This window comes from Apodemus sylvaticus, chromosome 17 (assembly GCF_947179515.1).
Source record: "Apodemus sylvaticus chromosome 17, mApoSyl1.1, whole genome shotgun sequence".
Taxonomy (NCBI): domain Eukaryota; kingdom Metazoa; phylum Chordata; class Mammalia; order Rodentia; family Muridae; genus Apodemus; species Apodemus sylvaticus.
In genome coordinates this window covers 70,581,680-70,601,067 of record NC_067488.1, presented here as the reverse complement: position 1 = coordinate 70,601,067, position 19,388 = coordinate 70,581,680, and the positions used below count along the sequence as shown (strand labels likewise).

Genomic DNA, 19,388 nt, shown 5'->3' with positions numbered 1-19,388 from the left:
AATGGGAGGGCCCATTGTAGGTGGTGCCATCCCTGGGCTGGTAGTCCTGGGTTCTATAAGAGAGCAGGCTGAGCAAGCCAGGGGAAGCAAGCCAGTAGGGAACATCCTCCCATGGCCTCTGAATCAGCTCCTGCCTCCAAGTTCCTACCCTATGTGAGTTCCTTTCCTGGCTTCCCTTGGTGATGAACAGCAATGTGGAAGTGTAAGCTGAATAAACCCTTTCCTCCCCAACTTGCTTCTTGGTCATGATGTTTTGTGTAGGAATAGAAATCCTGTCTGAGACAGCACGTGTGGTAGCTTCTTGTCACTGACAGATACGTAACTTGAGCACATGAAAGGGGAAAGACTTATTTTGACTTCAGAGGTTTCTGTCCATTTCAGGAGGCAATGCAGAGACCAGTTCACATGACCAGGAAGCGTCCAGAGAGCTGAATATCACACTGGCTTCTTCCCCCACCCCTTACCTCATCCAGGTCCCCAGACTATGGGATGGTTCCACCCACATTCAGTGTGGGTTTCCTGAGTGTAGTTAATCTCTTCTGGAAACACCTTCCCAGGCCCCTATAGCTGTGTCTTTACTAATCTCCTGGGTACTTCTCTATCTAAACAAACAGTCAATTAAAACTAACCATTATAAGTCTACCCCTTGTCCATTTGATACCAAAATGTATCTCTTTAAGCAATAGCGTCCCAGTCCTGGCCTCAAAAGGGCTCCTGTCTGTCAAATAACACAAAGTGCTTGGCTCTTCTCCAAGGATCCTCATAGCCCCGACAGCTGCATCACTGGGATCCAAGGTTCAAGCCTCTGAGTCTTAAGGCAAACTCTCCTGGCTGTAAATCACTGCGAAAACAAAAAGAAAATTATATATATTCAAAATCCTATTGCACAGTGCAAATGCTTTCATTTGAAAAAGGATGAGCCGGGCAGTGGTGGCGCACGCCTGTAATCCCAGCACTCTGGGGGGCAGAGGCAGGCGGATTTCTGAGTTCAAGGCCAGCCTGGTCTACAGAGTGAGTTCCAGGACAGCCAGGGCTACACAGAGAAACCCTGTCTCAACAAAACCAAAATCCAAAAAACAAAAAAAGAAAAGAAAAGAAAGAAAAGGGATGAATAGGGAATAGCAAAGAAGGGTCAGGACAAAACAAGACAGACATCCAACAGGACAAAACAATACAGACAGACAGACATCAGAACAAAAAGACAGAGAGACATCCAACAGGACAAAATAAGACAGACAGACAGACAGACAGACATCCAACAGGACAAAACAAGGCAGATAGATATCCAACAGGACAAACATTAGTCCCTGTAGTTCCTTGTCTGGCTTCCAGGGCACACACTAGCATGATGTAAGCACCAGTGGCCTCGGACAGCCCTGCACCAACAGCATCTTAGCTGCCAGCTCTCTTGTCGTCCTCAGCAGACATCCCATGTCCCCGACATGCTCAGTTTCCTGAGATCTCCATTGCAGCTTAGGCTCCGCCCTCTCCCTGTCACCCTTTGCTTTTTCTGGGGCTAGTACAGGTTCTCTGATCCTGTCAGACACTGCATGGCCTCCTAGGACTTCCTCTGAAATATAGGTGGAGGCTCCCATCTTCCTGTACCTTTTGCCTTCTGCATTCCTGGAAAAGCAGCCCATGTGGACGACACCAACGTCTGCCACTGACATGCAGGAAACACTGGGACCCTGAGTGCCTGGGCAGCTGAGCGTGGTGGAGTGAATCCTGAGGAATAGCAGGCTAGGTGGCACCACGTGAGTAGAGGTACCTGGCAGTGCTGTCCTGTTAAATGTCTTTCAAAAGTCTTTTAAAAGGAGTTTCTTCCTTGTTTCCATCCTTGAAAAATTGGTGAGGTTTGGTCAATTCCTGCAATGCACCCAAAGTATTGTTCATATTTTCTCAATGGAAAATACTTAATTTATTTTAAATTCTTTCTTTCTTTCTTTCTTTCTTTCTTTCTTTCTTTCTTTCTTTCTTTCTTTCTCTTTCTTTCTTTCTTTTTTCTTTCTCTTTCTTTCTTTCTTTCTTTCTCTCTCTCTCTCTCTCTCTCTCTCTTTCTTTTTTTCTTTTTTCTTTCTTTCTTTCTTTCTTTCTTTCTTTCTTTCTTTCTTTCTTTCTTTCTTTCTTTCTTTCTTTCTTTCTTTCTTTCTTTCTTTCTTTCTTGCCCTGGACCTTGCTCTATAAACCAGGCTGGCCTCAAACTCACAGAGATCTGCCTGTCTCTGCCTCCCAAGTCCTGGGATTAAAGGCATGTGCCACCACTCCTCAGCCTTAGTTTCTTTTAAATGACCCCAATCTGTTCAGCCATCACACGCTTCTTTAGACCCAACTTTACACACTCTCATTTCTTTCATCAGTTTTTTATGCAAACAGTCCATCTCCATTTGCTCTCTATGAAATGATGGAGGTTCTAATAGTTTATGCAGCTTCTGTTCTGTGGTGGGTTTCTTCTCTGCTGCTGGTTTCTGGGTAGCCGCAGCCTCTTTGCTTCTTGACATCCGCAGGTACCTTTCTTTCCTTTCTTTCCTTTCCCGATCTCTCAGGCTTCTTGTCTGCAGCCCCCTTCTCTGCTCTGATTTGGTGGCTGCTGCTGCCCGACTTTCTTCATCAGAGCTTATGATTTCTGGCCTGCTGAAGAACGGCCTCCTGCTGCAGTCTTTGCAAACAGGCTCAACCTCAGTGTGATTCTCAGATTTTTTTCAGTGGCTTCTTCTTCAGGACTCCATGATGAATCTTCTTGCGTGGTGCACAGAGGGTTACTTGGATCTGTGGGCTTTTCAAGATTCTGCAAAGATCTGTTTGTTATCTTGTGATGAGAAAGTTACAGTTACACTTGATTTACTACGCCAAGGGCCAAGGACACATCTAACTTCCAGAAGCATCTAACTTCCGGAAGCACTTTCCATCCAAATACAAACCGCCTCACGTGCGCACCAGCAGTGCGTGCCAGGAGGTCCGGTTTGCTCCCATTTAGCAGAGTACTTCCAGGGGTGCTTCCAGAGGCCTTGATGAGACCTTCACCTACACTGTAGATATTTTGGGGTCTCCTGCACTGGGTTCTGTGTCCGGTTTTCCTTTTGCACTTGCCAGCCTTCGTTCACAGCTTTCTTTGAGCCTGGTTAAGCTTTACCAAATCCCTTCCACAAAATAACAGTAAAGGCTTAGGATCCGCATGGTTGTGCCATCAGAGAAATAGTCTTACTGCCACTATCGATTTTCAGTGTTAGACTTTTTGTCACTGTGGCCAAATGCCCGGCATCAAACAGCTCAAGACAGGAATATTTCACTTATTGCTTCGTGGTCAGCCTGAGTAGGGCTGAGCTCCTTAGTGAGAGCACAAGGCAGAGAAACCCACTCGTGACGGGCAGGAAGCAGAGGGGAAATGGAAGAGGCGGGGTGGGGGGTGGAGGGGTGGGGGGAGCACGCCTTAGAATTCTGTAATGGGGCTTCATGGGTGACCCAGAAGCTCAAAAGGCCAGGATGCTGATGGGGCTGTAGACAGAAAGGACTCCAGACGTGAGAAATTAGACCTCTGTGGCAATCACAGTCTGGCAATGCTCCCCTAAGCTCCTACTTTCTGCATCTAGACCTGACCTCAAAGCCTCGGGCACCACCCCACCACCCCTAAATTTATCACCACCACCCAGGAAGCAGGTTTTCAACACAAGAACTCTGGATGATAATTCATATTCAAACCATAAAACTCTGTGTAAATGTTTATCCATTTTGTCACCTTTTGTGGCTACTAAATATTTAATAGAATGCACACCACGATTTGTTAAACAGTCCTTCATTATTTAATATTTACTTTCCTCAACTTTTACTCCTATGAACAATATTTTTGTGAACAACCCTGTTCCTTTTTGGAAATTATTTATTTAGAATAAACACCTAGAAATGTGATTTCTAGCCAGAGAGTAAATTTTCTCTTAGAGTTGTTTCCCAAACACAGATCTGGCTTCATTACTCTTCTGCTTAAGAGCCCTTGGTGTGTCTCCTGTGTGCAGGACTCTGCTGTTTAACAGCCCTTGGTGTGCCGTCTTCGTGCAGGATTGAGTCCCCTTCCTCAACGGGCATGGTAGGTTCTTCATAACAGCCTGCCTTTCTGTAGGTCTAGGTCTCCACCCCTTCCATAGCCAGAGTGCTCCAACTACATGAGGCAGCTAGGCATCCCCTAGAGTTTGTGTGTGTGTGTATGAGTGTGTGTGTGTGTGTATGTATGTATGTGTGTGTGTATGTATGAGAAAATGCGTGGGGTATGTATATGTGGGTATACTGTGTGTGTCTAAGTGTATGTGAGTGTGATATGTATAAGTGTGATATGTATATGTGGGTATACTGTATGTATGTGAATGTTTGTATGTGTGAGTGTATATAAGTGTGAGTGTGTGAATGTGTGTGAAAAAGTGTGTGAATGTGTGTGGTGTGTGTATGTGAGTATGGTGTATGTACATCTGTGTGTGTGTGTGTGTGTGTGTGTGTGTGTGATGTATGGTGCATGCACATGGGTATGCAGATGTCTGCACATGTGTGGACCTAAGCAGGACATTGGATTATCACCCTCTAGGGCAGGAGTTCTCAACCTTCCTATCGATGTGACTTTTTAACACAGTTCCTCATGCTGTGCTGAACCCCCAACCACAAAATTATTTCATTCTTACTTCACAACTGTAGTTTTGCTATTATAAACCATAATGCATAAAAATAAATAAAAATTTTAAAAATCATAATGCAAACAAACATCTGAGACACAGGGCATCTGATATCTGACCTCCAAAGGGGTCGTGACCTGTGGGCTGAGAGCCCTGCTCTGTGTCTTTCTGCTTTATCCCCTTTCCATGGCTGCTAGGCTGGCAGCCAGAGGCTCCCGGATCCACCAATCTCCACGCCCAGTTCTGCTCTATCAGGCCTGCACAGGTGCTTCTAGCTTCCCTGAGCAGTTTTTGGGAGTCCCTCAGGCAGTTTCCCTTCCCTGTGCCTTTGTTTGTTTGTTTGTTTGTTTGTTTTCTGATGATGAAGATTCATCACTTCCATTCTGTTTGCCTGGCAGAAGACTTCAGACTTAGTGCCACAAAACCATGCCACTTAATAGTGCTTGTAGGAGCCATGGAGTAGGAATGTGGACAGGACTCAGACTTGTCCACGTGCCATGGTGGCTTGGATGTCAACCTGGAGGTCTCAAATGCCTGGAGCCAGGAGATGCTGAATTTAGAGTGGCCACTTGCAAGGTGGCTTCCTCCCTCATATGGCTGCCACCTTGGTGGGCATGGCAGGAAGACTGAGTCCCGGACACTATACCCACCCATGGTCTCTCCAGCATGTGGGCCCAGGGCATGTGGACTTCTTATATAATGGTCCAAGAAATAGAGGAAGTTCCAGGCAGTGGTGGCACACACTTTTAATCCCAGCACTTGGGAGGCAGAGGCAGGCAGATTTCTGAATTTGAGGCCAGCCTGGTCTACAGAGTGAGTTCCAGGACAGCCAGGGCTGCACAGAGAAACCCTGTCTCGAAAAACCAAAAAAAAAAAAAAAAAAAAAAAAAAGAGGAGGAAGGCCCTAAAGGGCCTATAGGAAGGGACAGGAGAGGCTGCCTTCTTTCGGCAGGGTTTTGCCCAAGCAAAGAGAAGACTGGAGAGAGCTGGGGCTGTGTGTTGGGAAGAGAGTGTATTAGCCATCTGTGGGGTGTGGAAGGGCATAGTCCCGGAGCTGGGAGTAGACACACCCTTGAATAGAGATGGATGGTTATATGAGAGTTGGGTCAGGTTGTACAATTCGTCCAGCCTCAGTGGGGACCTAGCATTGGAAATAAAGGTTCTCCCAGTGGTGTGGGGAGGGTTGTGTGGAATCAGCAGCTGCTTCCAGAGGGAGCAGCTCATGGAGTCGGCTGGACAGTGAGCCACTTGGATATGTCCAAGTCCTAAGCCCTCATACCTGTACATAGAGACTGAATCTTTCACCAGAATAAGGATCTGGGAATAAGCCCATCCTCCCGGGTGTGCTGCAGGCTAGAGGGCCAGACAGTCTGCTCTGTGAAGGAAGGAGGAGGAGAGGCAGGGAAGGATGCAGGTGCTGAAGCAGGCAGGGGCTGGAAGGTTCCACAGGACGCTGAAGAGAACCAGCAGTCGTCACAGCCTCCCAAGGGAGCAAGTACAGCTCCGGCCTCAGCAACCGTGGCGGAATAGATGGTTTCTGTTGTTTTCAGCTGCTCTGCCCAGGACATCTGTTACTGCAGCCCCAGGAAACCAATGAAACTCAGCTGTCTAGGGATGAGTTGGGAGGCTGTAGGGCTCGTCCTGGCTTAAGGAAGCCTGAGAGTCCAGCGTTCCCTTTCCCCAACTTAGAGTCTCCATTGATTTCTGCTCTGCCAGAGGTCTCCTGGTGCCCAGTACCATAGCTCAGCACTGCCTCCATCTCAGGTTCCATTAACGAATCAAGCAGGGTGGTACGCACATATAATCTCAGCTCGAGGCAAGGCTGTGAGTTTGACGCCAGCCTGGGCTATGTGGTGAGACTGTCTCAAACAAAACAAATAAGCAAAAGAAAAAGGAAAAAGAAAACAACAACAAAAACCAGGAAAAAAGAAGAGAGGGTGGAGTATCTACTTGGGCCCTGAAGCTAAACGTTCTGAGCTGCTGCTTGCTTCTGCGTCTTCACGCTGTAGCATGCACTGTATGCACAGGGAGTTTTAGCTATAATAATAATAAATAATAATAATATTCCCCCTTCCAGTGTGATCATGTCCCTCCCCACACACCAGGGCTCCCATGTGTCTTAGGGTTACTACAGCTATGATAAAACACCACGATCAAGTTGGGGAGGAAAGGGTTTATTTGGCTTACACTTCCATATTGCTGTTGATCATGGAAGAAAGTCAGGACAGGAACTCACACAAAGCAGGAACTTGGAGGCAGGAGCTGATGCAGAGGCCATGGAGGGGTGCTGCTTACCAACTTGCTCCCCATGGCTAGTTCAGCGTGCTCTCTTATAGAACAGAGGACCACCAGCCCAGAGGTGACTCCGCCCACAATGGGCTGGGCCCTAAGTGCCCTACAGGCTTGCCTACAGCTTGATCTTCTAGAGGCATTTTCTTTTTTCTTTTTTCTTTCTTTCTTTTTCTTTTTTGGATTTGGTTTTTTCTTTTTCTTTCTTTTTTTGGTTTCTTTTTTCTTTTCTTTTTCTTTCTTTCTTTCTTTCTTTCTTTCTTTTCTTTTTTTTTTTTTTTTTTGGATTTGGTTTTTTCGAGACAGGGTTTCTCTGTGTAGCCCTGGCTGTCCTGGAACTTACTCTGTAGACCAGGCTGGCCTTGAACTCAGAAATCCGCCTGCCTCTGTCTCCCAAGTGCTGGGATTACAGGCGTGTGCCACCACTGCCTGGCTTGGAGGCATTTTCTTAACCTCTCAGATGACTCTAGTTTGTGTCAAATTGACATAAAACTATCCAGTGCACCATAATCTGCTGACATAATCATTAGCTGATTTCCCCCTGATCCTATTCTGTCAGCAATTTATGCACAAGCTTGGACCAGTCACTGAAACTTTTGCTTCTAAGTTTCCTCTTTTTTCTTTGGGGGGGGGAGGCATTGGTTTTTTAAGACAGGGTTTCTCTGTATTGCCCAGGCTATCCTGGAACTCACTCTGTAGACCAGGCTGGCCTTGAACTCAGAAATCCGTCTGCCTCTGCCTCCCAGAGTGCTGGGATTACAGGTGTGCGCCACCACTACCTGGGCCTAAATTTCCTCTTATATAAAATAAAACAATTGGAGTAGATCCCTCCCTCCCTCTCTCCACCCCTCCCTTCCTCCCTCCTCTTAGATGATGCTTTTGCCCACGTGCTCTAAGTTCTGTGGCTCTAGGATGCACAAGAGAGAGTCCCCCGAAGCTCTTGTTGTATAGGTTCGAACCTGCTGCCTTGCGATGTGTCCAGGACATTCGTTCTAAGGAAACACTTTTGCTCAAAATAAAGACTCCTCTACTAGTAGGGCTTGGAAAAGCGCAGGTTCCCATGGACCAAGAAGATTGGGTCAGTCTGCAAAAGGCTCCCAAGAAAAGGTGTCCTGAGCAGGACCCCTTGCCCTTCCCCTTCCCCGGGAAAACAAAGATGGCGATTTCAGGTAGCTCCTGTGTGAAAGCCACCCCACGGCTCAGTGACACTTCACACACTCCACAGAGCCAGCTGAGGCCACAAGCAGAGGGTTCAAGTGTCTCAGCAATTGCTTTTATTCTTATTTCACAGATCTTATTTCACAGATTCTTAAGTCACAGATCTTGGGTAGGTGAGGCCGGAGACGGAAAAGACCGTGGGGAGCTCGAGGAGCTGATGCCAAAAGGGCAGGCCCGTCCGGGTGTGTGGCAGGTGAGTCCTTGTGCCTGGTGCTCCATCTCCATCCGCTGACACTCAGGGCAGGGGACTGAAAAGAGATGGGTTTGTGCAGCAGGCCAAACTGTGCCTTGAGAGACGTGCAAAGCCAGACTCCGCTTTTCCTCTAACAGCCAGAAGGGGGCAGCACAGTCCTTGTGTAAAATTTCCAACTTGACCTGTCCCCTCGGCCTTTTGGAATAAGGGCGCTTGAGGGATCCTGCCGGGCTCACAGAGAAGAAAGGGTATGGAATGGAAGAACCATACCACACCCAAGGAAGACTTGTAGCTTCCTCTGGCTATACAGAAACAGCTGTGCACCGACCCAGGAATTGGTGTGGGGAATGAGGGACTTAATGTCCCTACTTTGTCCCATCTTGAGCCTCGGAGGAGACCTTCTGGTCTCTCACGGATCCTCAGAGGGCTTTGGGCCTCACATCAGATATTCCTGGCTCCCTCAAGCCTTACGAAATCCAATCTACCCCGTCACAGGTCCGGCACCACCCAAGGTAAAAATGCAAGGGGCCTGGAGTCCTTCTTCCTCCTTCCCAATTTGACGCACCTGCCCAGCTTGGGTTTCTCATAATCCCGCATTCCTCATAATCCTGCATTCTTGTTTCCCCGCCCTTCCTCCTGCCAAGACCCACCCGGGTGTTCCTGGGATTCCTTACTGCCCCACCAGGGGTCGACATCAAGGCTTTCTCTGGCCCTGGAGCCAGTTTAGCCTCGGGCTGGGCAGCGGACAGAAGAAAACCCTGGCCGGGCCTCCCCACCTTCCTTCACCAGCCATCTTTGAGATCACTGTGAGTTGTGCCCCGGTCACATTATTTATGGCTGAGGGCTTGCCCCTCCCCCCCAAGTTTTTGGAACTCAGCCTTGGAAAAATTTCTCAACCCTCAGTCTCTGCATAAATTGTCTCCGAAGAGGACTTGGACAAGTGGATTCTGGGAAACTGGCCAGCGTGAGGGCGACATGTCGGTGGGGGAGGGGCTTGAGACCTTTCTAGAACTGAAGCTAGAGATTAGGAGAGGCACTCGAAGGGGGGCAGGCTAGCAGATTAGGATGTTAGGGAAGGGTCTGGGTGCCTCTCCCTGCCCACATGCTACCAGTTGGGGACTTCCATCTTGCAGATAGGAAAACAGCCACAGACTGTAGTTAGTCTGTTGGCAGTGAGGTCAGAACCAGAAGCCAGGAATCCTGCCTCCCAGCTGACTTCCAGGGAGGGAAAACCTAAGAGTTTGGCATCTCCGGATGCCAGGCTGGGTGATAGGAGCAGGTGGGGTATCACAAGTCACAAGTCCCCAGAGACGCCAGTGCTTGTCCACCACACATGTATGGGCTGAATCCAGCCCAGACGCAGTAGCTGTGGACTGACCCTCAGGTTTACTAGATGACAGTCGGTTTATCCAAGCCTTTCTGAGCCGCCTGGCTTGATCTCTGCAATAGGGATGTGCTGATAACCCTGCAGGACCAGTCTGGACTGCAGCAGTGGGCTCATTCGACCAGCACCCACCCCAACCACCCCTCCACACCACCTTCCCTCCTCAAATATCCAAGATAAAACAAAATTTCAAATGCTTCTGTAATATTTCTCGAAAGCTAGAGCAGGCAGGGTGGGGAGGGGCAGGGATGCACAGGCTACCTAGTTCCCTTTCCTGGGGTAAACAGGGTCCCCTATACCCACTCAGGGCCTTGTAGTTCACCCAGTAACTTTCCACTGGCCTAGTGCTGGCCGTGTGCATGTATTGCCTGCATGCTGCCCCAGGTGTGGGCCCCTGGTCCCCACTCCAGCAGGCACGAAGCCAGGGCAGGGTGACTGACGCACGCTCTGCCTGAGATCCCAGCAGCCTGGAAGTTGATAAGGAATTCTGGCTTCATCACAGGGGACAGGCTCAAGGGACTGGCTCTGGCTGTGACCATTAACTGGACAGCTTCCAAATTACAGAGATGTGGAGATAAGGGGGCAAGGGCCCAGGAACTCTGGGCTGAGTGGCCAGGGAAGCTGGGGGAGGGAAATGGTGCTTCTAGCCTCAGGAGGCCTGGCTGGAGATAAGATTGGATGTAGCAGAAGACAGGGGAAGACCTAGGATATAGGCGTGGAAGGGACTGAAGGACAGCCCCAGTAAGGGCTAGTCCAGCAGACAGAACCACTTCCATCAGACCTCCCACCCCACTCCCCTTATGTCTGTGGGAACGACAGAGTGGAAAAAAAGAGAGATGGGGTCCTAGTCCTGCAGTCATACGTGCCTTTCCAGTGGATGTTTTTGACTGACAGCCAACTGGTTCAGCCCTCCCAGCTTCCCCTGGCTTTCCCCTGCCTGGGAGCTCAGGACGGACTTAGCACACCCTCCTGTTCTATGACCCAGATGACCCAGGAGGGTAAACTGAGGCAAGTAATGAAAGCAGTGGCTTCCCACTTCTTATGTTGCCCGGGTCCCTAGAACAAGCAACTGGCTTGCAGCTGATAGAGAGGCAGCTGGGGATAGCTTACCCCACGCCACAGAGCCCTGACCTCATGTTCCAGACATGTCCCCTCAGCTATTTTTTTCTTACAAAGCATGGTTGCTTGACCCGAAAGAGAAAATGGAGCCAGAGAAGACTTGGTGGGGGTCACAGTCTCAGCCATGGTTTTCCAGGGATCTTCTTCCCACCTCTGAGGTCCTGCTGGGCTCCTTCCACTCATTCTTTGGGTCTGAAAACCCAGAGGTGCCCTCAGCCTTGACTGTGCCATTTGGAAGATGCGATCGGGTGCCGGGGCACCACGGGGGACGGTGTGGCCTCAGATCTGCAGGGCCCCAAGCATGGCGGATGTACAAGCCGGCAGCGCAGCGTGAGGGCTGGCTACAGGAGCGAGCGGCTGCTCACAGGCTGGCTGCAGCAAGTTTATGTCTGGTCTCGCAGGAGCACAGAGAGGGTCACAGGATGGGGAGGGGACATTCTCTGGAGGAAGGTGGGGGCGGGGAGGGCTCCTTATTCCCGGTTGGTGCCGAAAAGCTGCAGGAAGAAGGTGAAGATATAGATAATGTCTAAGTAGATGTTGAGGGCTCCAAAAATATACTCCTCGGGGCTCAGCGAGTGTCGACGGTTACCCATCAGCAACTGCGTATCAAATGCCAGGAACTGGAAGAGAAGGAAAAACAAGGGGTCAGGTATTCAGTCTGTGACCCTCAGGGGCTTAGCTGCGGGTTTATTACCTGGCTGACCAGTGACCCTGCTGCAGCAGCCAGGACTCTCCCAATACCTTCCTCCCTGTTGCGTCCACCCTACCCCCACCCTATTTACCGAGCACTTATTTTGTTCTAGGTAGAAATGCAGCAGAGAAGCAGGCTCTCTGCCTCTGGGGGGAGGTGGGGTGCGGAAAGAGGTGTTAGTGAAAGGAGAGGAACCCCAGAGTATTACAAAGTACCCCCCATCCCCGAAGTGCTGAGGGCTAAACTCTGTGTGGGCATGGCTGCAGTTAGGGAGGGCTTCCTCAGGCTGGGAGCTTTCTAGATGAAGCAGTCTTTGTGCTGTTGTTCTAGCCCCCACCCCCACCTCCCGCTGCGTTTTTTTTGTTTGTTTGTTTTGTTTTGTTTTGGAGGGGAAATGCACGATTCAGGTAACGGCGTGGGGGGTCGGGGGGAGGGTTGTTATACACTTTACACAAGCTCCTTGGAATAGAACTGTCATCACTAGAGGAAACTGAGGCCAGTGATGTTAAACATTTATCTAAGTTTACCCACATGGGGAAATGGCAAATCCAGGCTTTGAGCAGGCTAGCCAGCCGCAGCATAGCATCCTCACTGTCACCCTCTGGAGCACCCAGGATCAGTCTTCTGCTGTCCCAGGGGAACCTTCTGGGCCTAACAGATTAGCCACAGCTCCTCTCTGTCCCCAGCCACCCCTGTCAGCCCTTCCCTCGGCCACAGACACCCCACCCCTCCCCCACAGCTTTCCTCTGGGTTCTGTCTTGGCTGCAGAAACCCCTTGCGTGCCACACATGAAATCAGGCAGGCAGGGACATCTTTCAGAGGACTGAGGTCTCAGAGTCTCCCAGGGTCTAAAAGGGGAAGCAACATTAGCCCGCACAAGTGAGATTTCCTCAGATTCACCCCCACCCTGTTCTATGCCTAGCTGCTCCACCACACGTATGCGGAAGGCCTGTGTCTCTGGGCTCCTCACACGCTGTCACACATGTGCTGCGTGCCAGGGACTGAGTCGGAACCGATAAAGGACACAAGTCTGTGTGCTCAGCTGGGCCCACTACCTGACGGGGGCGGGGAGGACTTTCAGCCGATTAGGAGAAAGCTGGGTCTATGCTATAATTAGGGCTGCAAGTGGGAACTCTGGGTCGTTCAAGGGGAAGGTTTCCTAGGAGGGGTGACATTTTTCCTGGGGTCTGAAGGAGGGAAGCATGGGCCTTGGTTAGGCAGGGCAGCTGTTTGGAAGCCCTGGGGACCGCTGGACCATTGTGAATAGTGAAGAATGAAGTGTGTGGGAGGAAGGGGGCATTGTGGGAAGGGAAGTGATGACAGGGCTTGTGCAACCTTGAAGCTTGCGTTTGGCTGGATCAAGGCTGAAGGATGTCCCAATACTTTCTCTTACCCCCTCCTTGGAGTTGTGTTAGATGTAGCCCACAGAGAACCCCTCTGTGCTAACATGACAAAACACAGGGACCAGAGACCCCAACAAGGAGGAGTCCAGCATACGCTGTATGCAGAGGGTGACTCTGAGCTCACTCTGATGCCACCTCACTTGGAGACTCTGTCCTGCCACCCAGGCAGCTGGGAGAATGAGCAAGACTCGGGCTTTCTTCTTGGACTGTGACTCCCTGCCTGGCACGCAGCTGACACCCTAATAAATGATGGCTGTTCCTGGGGTTTTACTGAGGCATCTGTGGGAGCTGTATCCCCCCAGGAATAGGCAGACGCTGCTAATGAGACTCAGGTGGCTCCCACATCATGTGGGGAGGCAGAGAGATTCTGAGGGGAATCTGCATGGCCTTAACAGAAGGAAAATGGTTTTACTGAGGCATCTGTGGGAGCTGTATCCCCCCCAGGAATAGGCAGACTCTGCTAATGAGACTCAGGTGGCTCCCACATCATGTGGGGAGGCAGAGAGATTCTGAGGGGAATCTGCATGGCCTTAACAGAAGGAAAATGGCGAGCTGTGGTAAGGGTTGAGGGGAGCCTTGTATGCGTGGATTGGGCCTCTGGGCTCAGCAGCATTAAGGGCTGGACCCCCTGGAACACAGACTGTGTCCGGAAGGCTGAAGGTCGAGTCGACTTAATCATGTGACCTCAGAGCCCTCACTTCACAGAGCAGGAGAGCAACAGCCGCCTGCACTATCCCGGCTCTCATTATTAGAAACTATCATTTTACTCTGTCGCACTCAGCAAAGAGATCTGGCTTTCTAAGTGAAATTTCCCCTGCAAAGAGAACAGGCAGGCAGAAGGGCCAGCTCGACGGACGCTGCGGGCTGTTTAACAGGCACAGCTGCCAAGCCTAAGTTAATAAATCGCTGAGCTGGCGTATCAATCAGCAGCGCTTGGTTGCTTTCCCAGAGCCTGGTCACCCCTGGGTGAGCTCATGAAACCGAATCTTTCAACCTAGAAGGCTTGGACCTGATCAGGTCCAGGGGTGCCGCTCCAAGGAGCACCCACCCGGTGGCCTCCCAGGACAGCTAGCTGGCTGCAAACAAGAGTGGATGCACTGCGGCCAGCCCAGCCCGTGCCCTTGGGTCTGGGCCCTGAATTCTCCTCCGCATGGCTCCAGCTGGGGAGGCCCACCCCAACTACCACCAACTACTGCAGCCTTGTTCCTGAGAGCCAGGTGGGAGTTTTCTACTTATTTGCACGCACTCATATTTAATGAGCACCTACTGTGTTCCAGGGAACTTGCCCTCAAAGAATTGAGCACCTACTGTGAACTGACAGTTTAACAAGAGCCACAAACACCATCAGAATTCCATTAGAAGGTCCAGCGGGATGGCTCGGCAGATAAGGGTGCTTGCTACCAAGCCTGAGGGCCTGAATTTGGTCCCCAGAACCTGCTCAGAGGAGACAACTGACTTCTAGAAGCTGCCCTCTAATCTCTGTTCACAGGTACACACACACACACACACACACACACACACACACACTGTGGCATGCATACATACAAGCACACCACAGTTAAATGTCAAATAATTTTTTAAAAGCCCACCCTAAGCACACATTGCAAGGGAAAGGTAACTGGCTAGCATCCCCCTACACAACAGAAAGCACTGTCAACATCCCGAGCTGACAGCAGATGATCTTGTTTATACTTAACGCACTAGTTGTACACTAAAGATCAGCTGTTGACACCTGGAAGGGTGACCCTTGGCTGAGTTAGAGGCCAGCTGGATGCAGGCTCTGCCTGAGTGTGTGGGATGGCGTCAGAGGCAGCAAGGGACCAGAACAGGAGTAATGTATGCTGAACGTACAAACAGTCCTTGTGTGTGCTAACCTGTTATCTCCGCTTACTGTCCCTGTGTGCCCTGGCAAGTTGGCATGTCACTGTTTAGCCTGTAAGGTCAGGGGTCTTAAGGGAGGAAAGTGGCTTGCTGATGATCTCTTGTCTAGTGCTGGAACCTGACCCTTGCCCCTTATCTTTTGGAAGAGGAGCAGAGGAGGCTTGCAGGGGACCTGCACAGGGCAGAGGAGCTGAGGGTGTCTGTTCTAGTCCACCGCACAGTAGGGCTGCACCTACACCATTGGCTCTCAACCTTCCAAATGCTGCGACTCTTTAACACAGTTCCTCATGTCATGGTGACCCTAACCATAGAAATTATTTTGTTGTTACTTCATATCTGTAATTTTGCTACTGTTATACATCACAATGTAAACATCTGGTATATAGGATATCTCATGTGTGACCCCTGTGAAGGGGTCATCTGACCTCCCACTGTCCCCACAAACAGATTACCACCCACAGGTTGAGAACTGGTGATCTACATAAACTCTGGCCACATAGCTGGCCTGGCCCTGCTACACTGGGAACCAGTGTATGTTGTCTGTCCCTCCCTCAAACATGGCCTCAGAAACGAAGCTGAGGCACTGTGGGAGAGAGACACTCTGGAGAGGCCATCGGCAGACAAGGATTGAATATAAAAACTACAGGGGCTGCAGTGTGTGAGGCAGCACGGAAGGGCGCTCCTGGGCTGAGTCTGTCCTACAGAAGTGGCAGGGCAGCACAGGGCGGGAGCCGCCAGGCCTGGGCTGCTCTCACAGGGCAGGTTCTAACAGAGCTTTACCGGAAACCACTCTGTCTGTCAACAGGGGCCACTTAGCTAAACTGCTGCAGAACTGATTCAGAAAGCTCCCTGATATCAGCTACCATGAGAAGAGAGAGACCTGCGGAAACAACCTTATCACACAACTGCACAAAAGTCCGTTTGTGACTCAGGAGCCTATAGATAAGCATCTCCATGGATGAGTCTAGGAAAACAGCAGCTGCCCGCCATGGTCACCATGGGGAAGTCAAGGAGTGTACTCAAGATGTTTGCTTCATCCACATTTAAGATTTTTAAAAGCTGAGACCCAGGAATAGACGTATTCCTATATTACCAAGTAAGACTTATAAACACAAGGATTAAAATAACACCCAGCAGAGTCTTGTGACTGTTTTTAAATAGCCACTTAAGTCTCTGTGACAAATGTCACATGACTGTCCCCATCACTTGTTGGCGTCACTGAGGCACAGACGGTATAACCGACTTGCCCTCATCACACATCCAAGAGGACAGCTGTCCCCAGATGCCAAGAAAAGCAGGGTGGCGTGCATGCATGATGGTGTGTGTGTGTGTGTGTGTGCGTACATGCGTGCGTGTGTGCTATAAGGGGTGCTATAAGGTGAGTTAAGAAGAGATGCAAACATAGCCCTTAGCTTAGAAAAACACAGACTTCCAAGTTGGATGGTGCCCAGAACTGGGCCCATCCGGTGCCCTGTTCCCTCTTGTACAGCTAGAGAGTGACTTTGGCCTTTGGCCTTCTCCCACTTAGCCTTCTGTCTGTTAGCAACACAATGGGACCCTTTCTCTGCACTACAGTCAGACAAAACAAGGACTGCCCAGGTCGGGCGGTGGTGGCGCACACCTGTAATCCCAGCACTCTGGGAGGCAGAGGCAGGCGGATTTCTGAGTTCGAGGCCAGCCTGGTCTACAGAGTGAGTTCCAGGACAGCCAGGGCTACACAGAGAAACCCTGTCTTGAAAAAAACAAAACAAACAAACAAAACAAAACAAAACAAAAACCAAGGACTGCCCTATCAACGATGTCTGAGGAAGGGAAACAGAAAAGTCGGATGAAGCCCCGCACCCTCTGCAGCACAGTCCCTATTCTCACGAGCCTGGGCTTTAGAGACGCTGAGAAGAAGGCCCAGAGCCTCTGACCTAGAACCTTCAGCTCAGACCCAAGAGCTTCTTCCATCTTTCAGGGTAGGGACACCAGTCATGGAAGCCCTTTTGGGGTGCTGGTCCAGCCTTGAGAAGCAGCCCCCTCCTATGTCTGTCTCTGCCATACTCAGCCTTGGCGCACTGTGGGGAAGCCTTGAGTTTGCCGCTTGCCCCTACCCCTCGCTGGATGCTAGGACTGAAATGCCGGTTGAAGTGGGTGAGTCAGCTCAGAGGTGTTGGCCTCAAGTGGCTCTTCCATCCTCCCCACTAGTGCTTTCTCCTTGGGTGCTTTCTCGAGAGGTAAACTCATGGGCCAGGCTGTAGGGCTGGGTAGAAACTGCAGGGTGGGACCAAGGGCTAGTCTACCTCTAGCCAGGCCTGAGGCTTCAGGGTTCTGTGCCTGGGAACGCTGCTTTAACCTTGCTGGGCCTTCTTCCGGGTAGCTTAAGACACAGGGCTCTTACATGCATCCTGGCACACAAGGGCCGGCTTCCAATCTCTCTGCAGAAGGGCCCACCCATGGGCTCTCCCAAATACCCTTTATGCAACTGTCAAGAGGATCCCAACCAAGGCTTTTTGGTGCACTAATTGAATGAGACATCATGGGGGTCACTGGGCCCAAAGTGCTTCCTCCTCCCCATGATTCACAGGAGACAGTGGGGACAGTGCACATTCAGGCATGCGACTGGCCATTCTAGCACCTCAGATGCCTGCCCTGACTCACTCCTGGGGCATCCATTCACCCCACACACACCCGGGGTATGTCTACTGTGTACTAAATTGTACATGGATGCACAAATCAGAGTAGTTGTGAGCCTCACCCTCAAGGTGTTCACATTCCCCTTGAGTCAGAACACCAAACAGATCAGAAAAAACAGAGGAGGAAGAGGTAGGGTCTCCAGAGCTAGGGCTCCGGGAGGAGGGAACAGAACTTGAGTGTGGAGGCTGCTCACCGGTCACGGAAGGAGAAGGAAGGCTGGGAGGGTCTCAGATTGCTGTGGGACCCTGGGTGTGGAAGGAGCTGCTCTGCCCAGGCAGCAAGGCACACAGCAGAGTTGGAGAGAGGAGCTCAAAGGCGGACTGTGGGGGCAACCACCTGCTGGACGTGATGGATTCCCAGCCCTGCCTGCTGTCTGGACTGGAGACAGTGGGCGCAGCAGGGGAAGCCGTAGGGGGTATCATGAGCCTGGTGGCTGGGGGGAGCAGGACCCAAAATTTGGCTAAGTGCTTAGGCGCTAGAACAGAGGGAGAGCAGTGAGACCTGCCACCCTCTGGGTCTGACGTGTAGGAAGGGAGAGCTGCCGAGGAATTTGTCAAGTGGGCACTGAGAGAGGGCATGGGGAGAACATGAAGGCAGAGGGATCCAGGCAAAAGAAGTTGCTTGCGTGTTAGTTAAGGTAAAGGGTCAGTGTGTGTGTGTGTGTGTGTGTGAGTGTGTGTGTGTGTAATTGTTTTGTTTTTCAAAACAGGGTTTCTCTGTATAGCCCTGGCTGTCCTGGAACTCTCTCTGTAGACCAGACTGGCCTCGAACTCAGAAATCCACCTGCCTCTGCCTCCCAAGTGCTGGGATTAAAGGCGTGCAGCACCACAATGGGCACACTGACTTATGCAACCAGCCATTCTTGTCTGGAACTCAGACACTAGGACTGGAGATGTAAACCCATAGTCATCAGCATGCAAAGCATCAGGCCTGCCTGGGGTTCCAAGGGAAGGGGATGGAAAGACTGAGGACCCAGGCGGCCATGATGGGGCAGCCTAACCAAAAACCCGGAGCCGGAGGCCTGGAGGATGCTCCCGCTGAGTTAGGCCAAGGCGCCTGAGGTGGGCTGAGGAGGGCTGAGGTGGGCTGAGGCGGGCTGCTGGGTTTGTACCTGTGGAGGAAACTGGATAATACCACATTCTGCAGAGTGCTCAGTGGACTGGGGCTGAGGCTCTGTGGGAGAGCTCACACTCAGCATGCACAACGCCCCGACTTCATGGAAAAGGCACACAAGAGAGTATGGGGGCAGACAAGTGAGGGGAGGGGGGACAGGGTGGGGTGGGGCACTGTGGGAGAAGAACAGAGATTCCTAAAGGGTTTTGTGCTATACCTGGGCAAGAGCTTTAGGGACATGAGGGTTAAGAGTATTTTGTGGGCTTTATGTTCCTTTAGATGAGAGAAATCACAGTATGTTTCCGTGCTGACACGAGAGAAGTCAACACATAATATACATGATGGTGATGAAGGTGGTGATGGTGATGATGGTGGTGATGGTGATGATGGTGGTGATGGTGATGAAGGTGGTGGTGATGAAGGTGGTGATGGTGATGAAGGTGGTGATGGTAATGAAGGTGATGATGGTGATGATGGTGGTGATGGTGATGATGGTGGTGGTGATGAAGGTGGTGATGGTGATGATGGTGGTGGTGATGATGGTGGTGGTGATGATGGTGGTGGTGATGAAGGTGGTGATGGTGATGAAGGTGGTGATGGTGATGATGGTGGTGGTGATGGTGATGAAGGTGGTGATGGTGATGATGGTGGTGATGGTGATGAAGGTGGTGATGGTGATGATGGTGGTGATGGTGATGAAGGTGGTGATGGTGATGATGGTGGTGGTGATGATGGTGGTGGTGATGAAGGTGGTGATGGTGATGAA

The 19,388-nt window shown here is 50.8% G+C and overlaps 1 protein-coding gene across 2 annotated transcripts in view; it reads right to left on the bottom strand.

The window, feature by feature from the left end:
• Positions 1–9,953: 9,953 nt before the first annotated feature.
• The window catches only part of Faim2 (Fas apoptotic inhibitory molecule 2), a 30,655-nt gene continuing 21,220 nt past the window's right edge, over positions 9,954–19,388 (bottom strand). For both annotated transcript variants that reach the window (XM_052160185.1, XM_052160186.1), the window contains exon 12: positions 9,954–11,475. In XM_052160185.1, the coding sequence (XP_052016145.1) occupies positions 11,326–11,475 (150 nt within the window). In that variant the 3' untranslated portion in view covers positions 9,954–11,325. The remainder of the gene's footprint in view (positions 11,476–19,388) is intronic.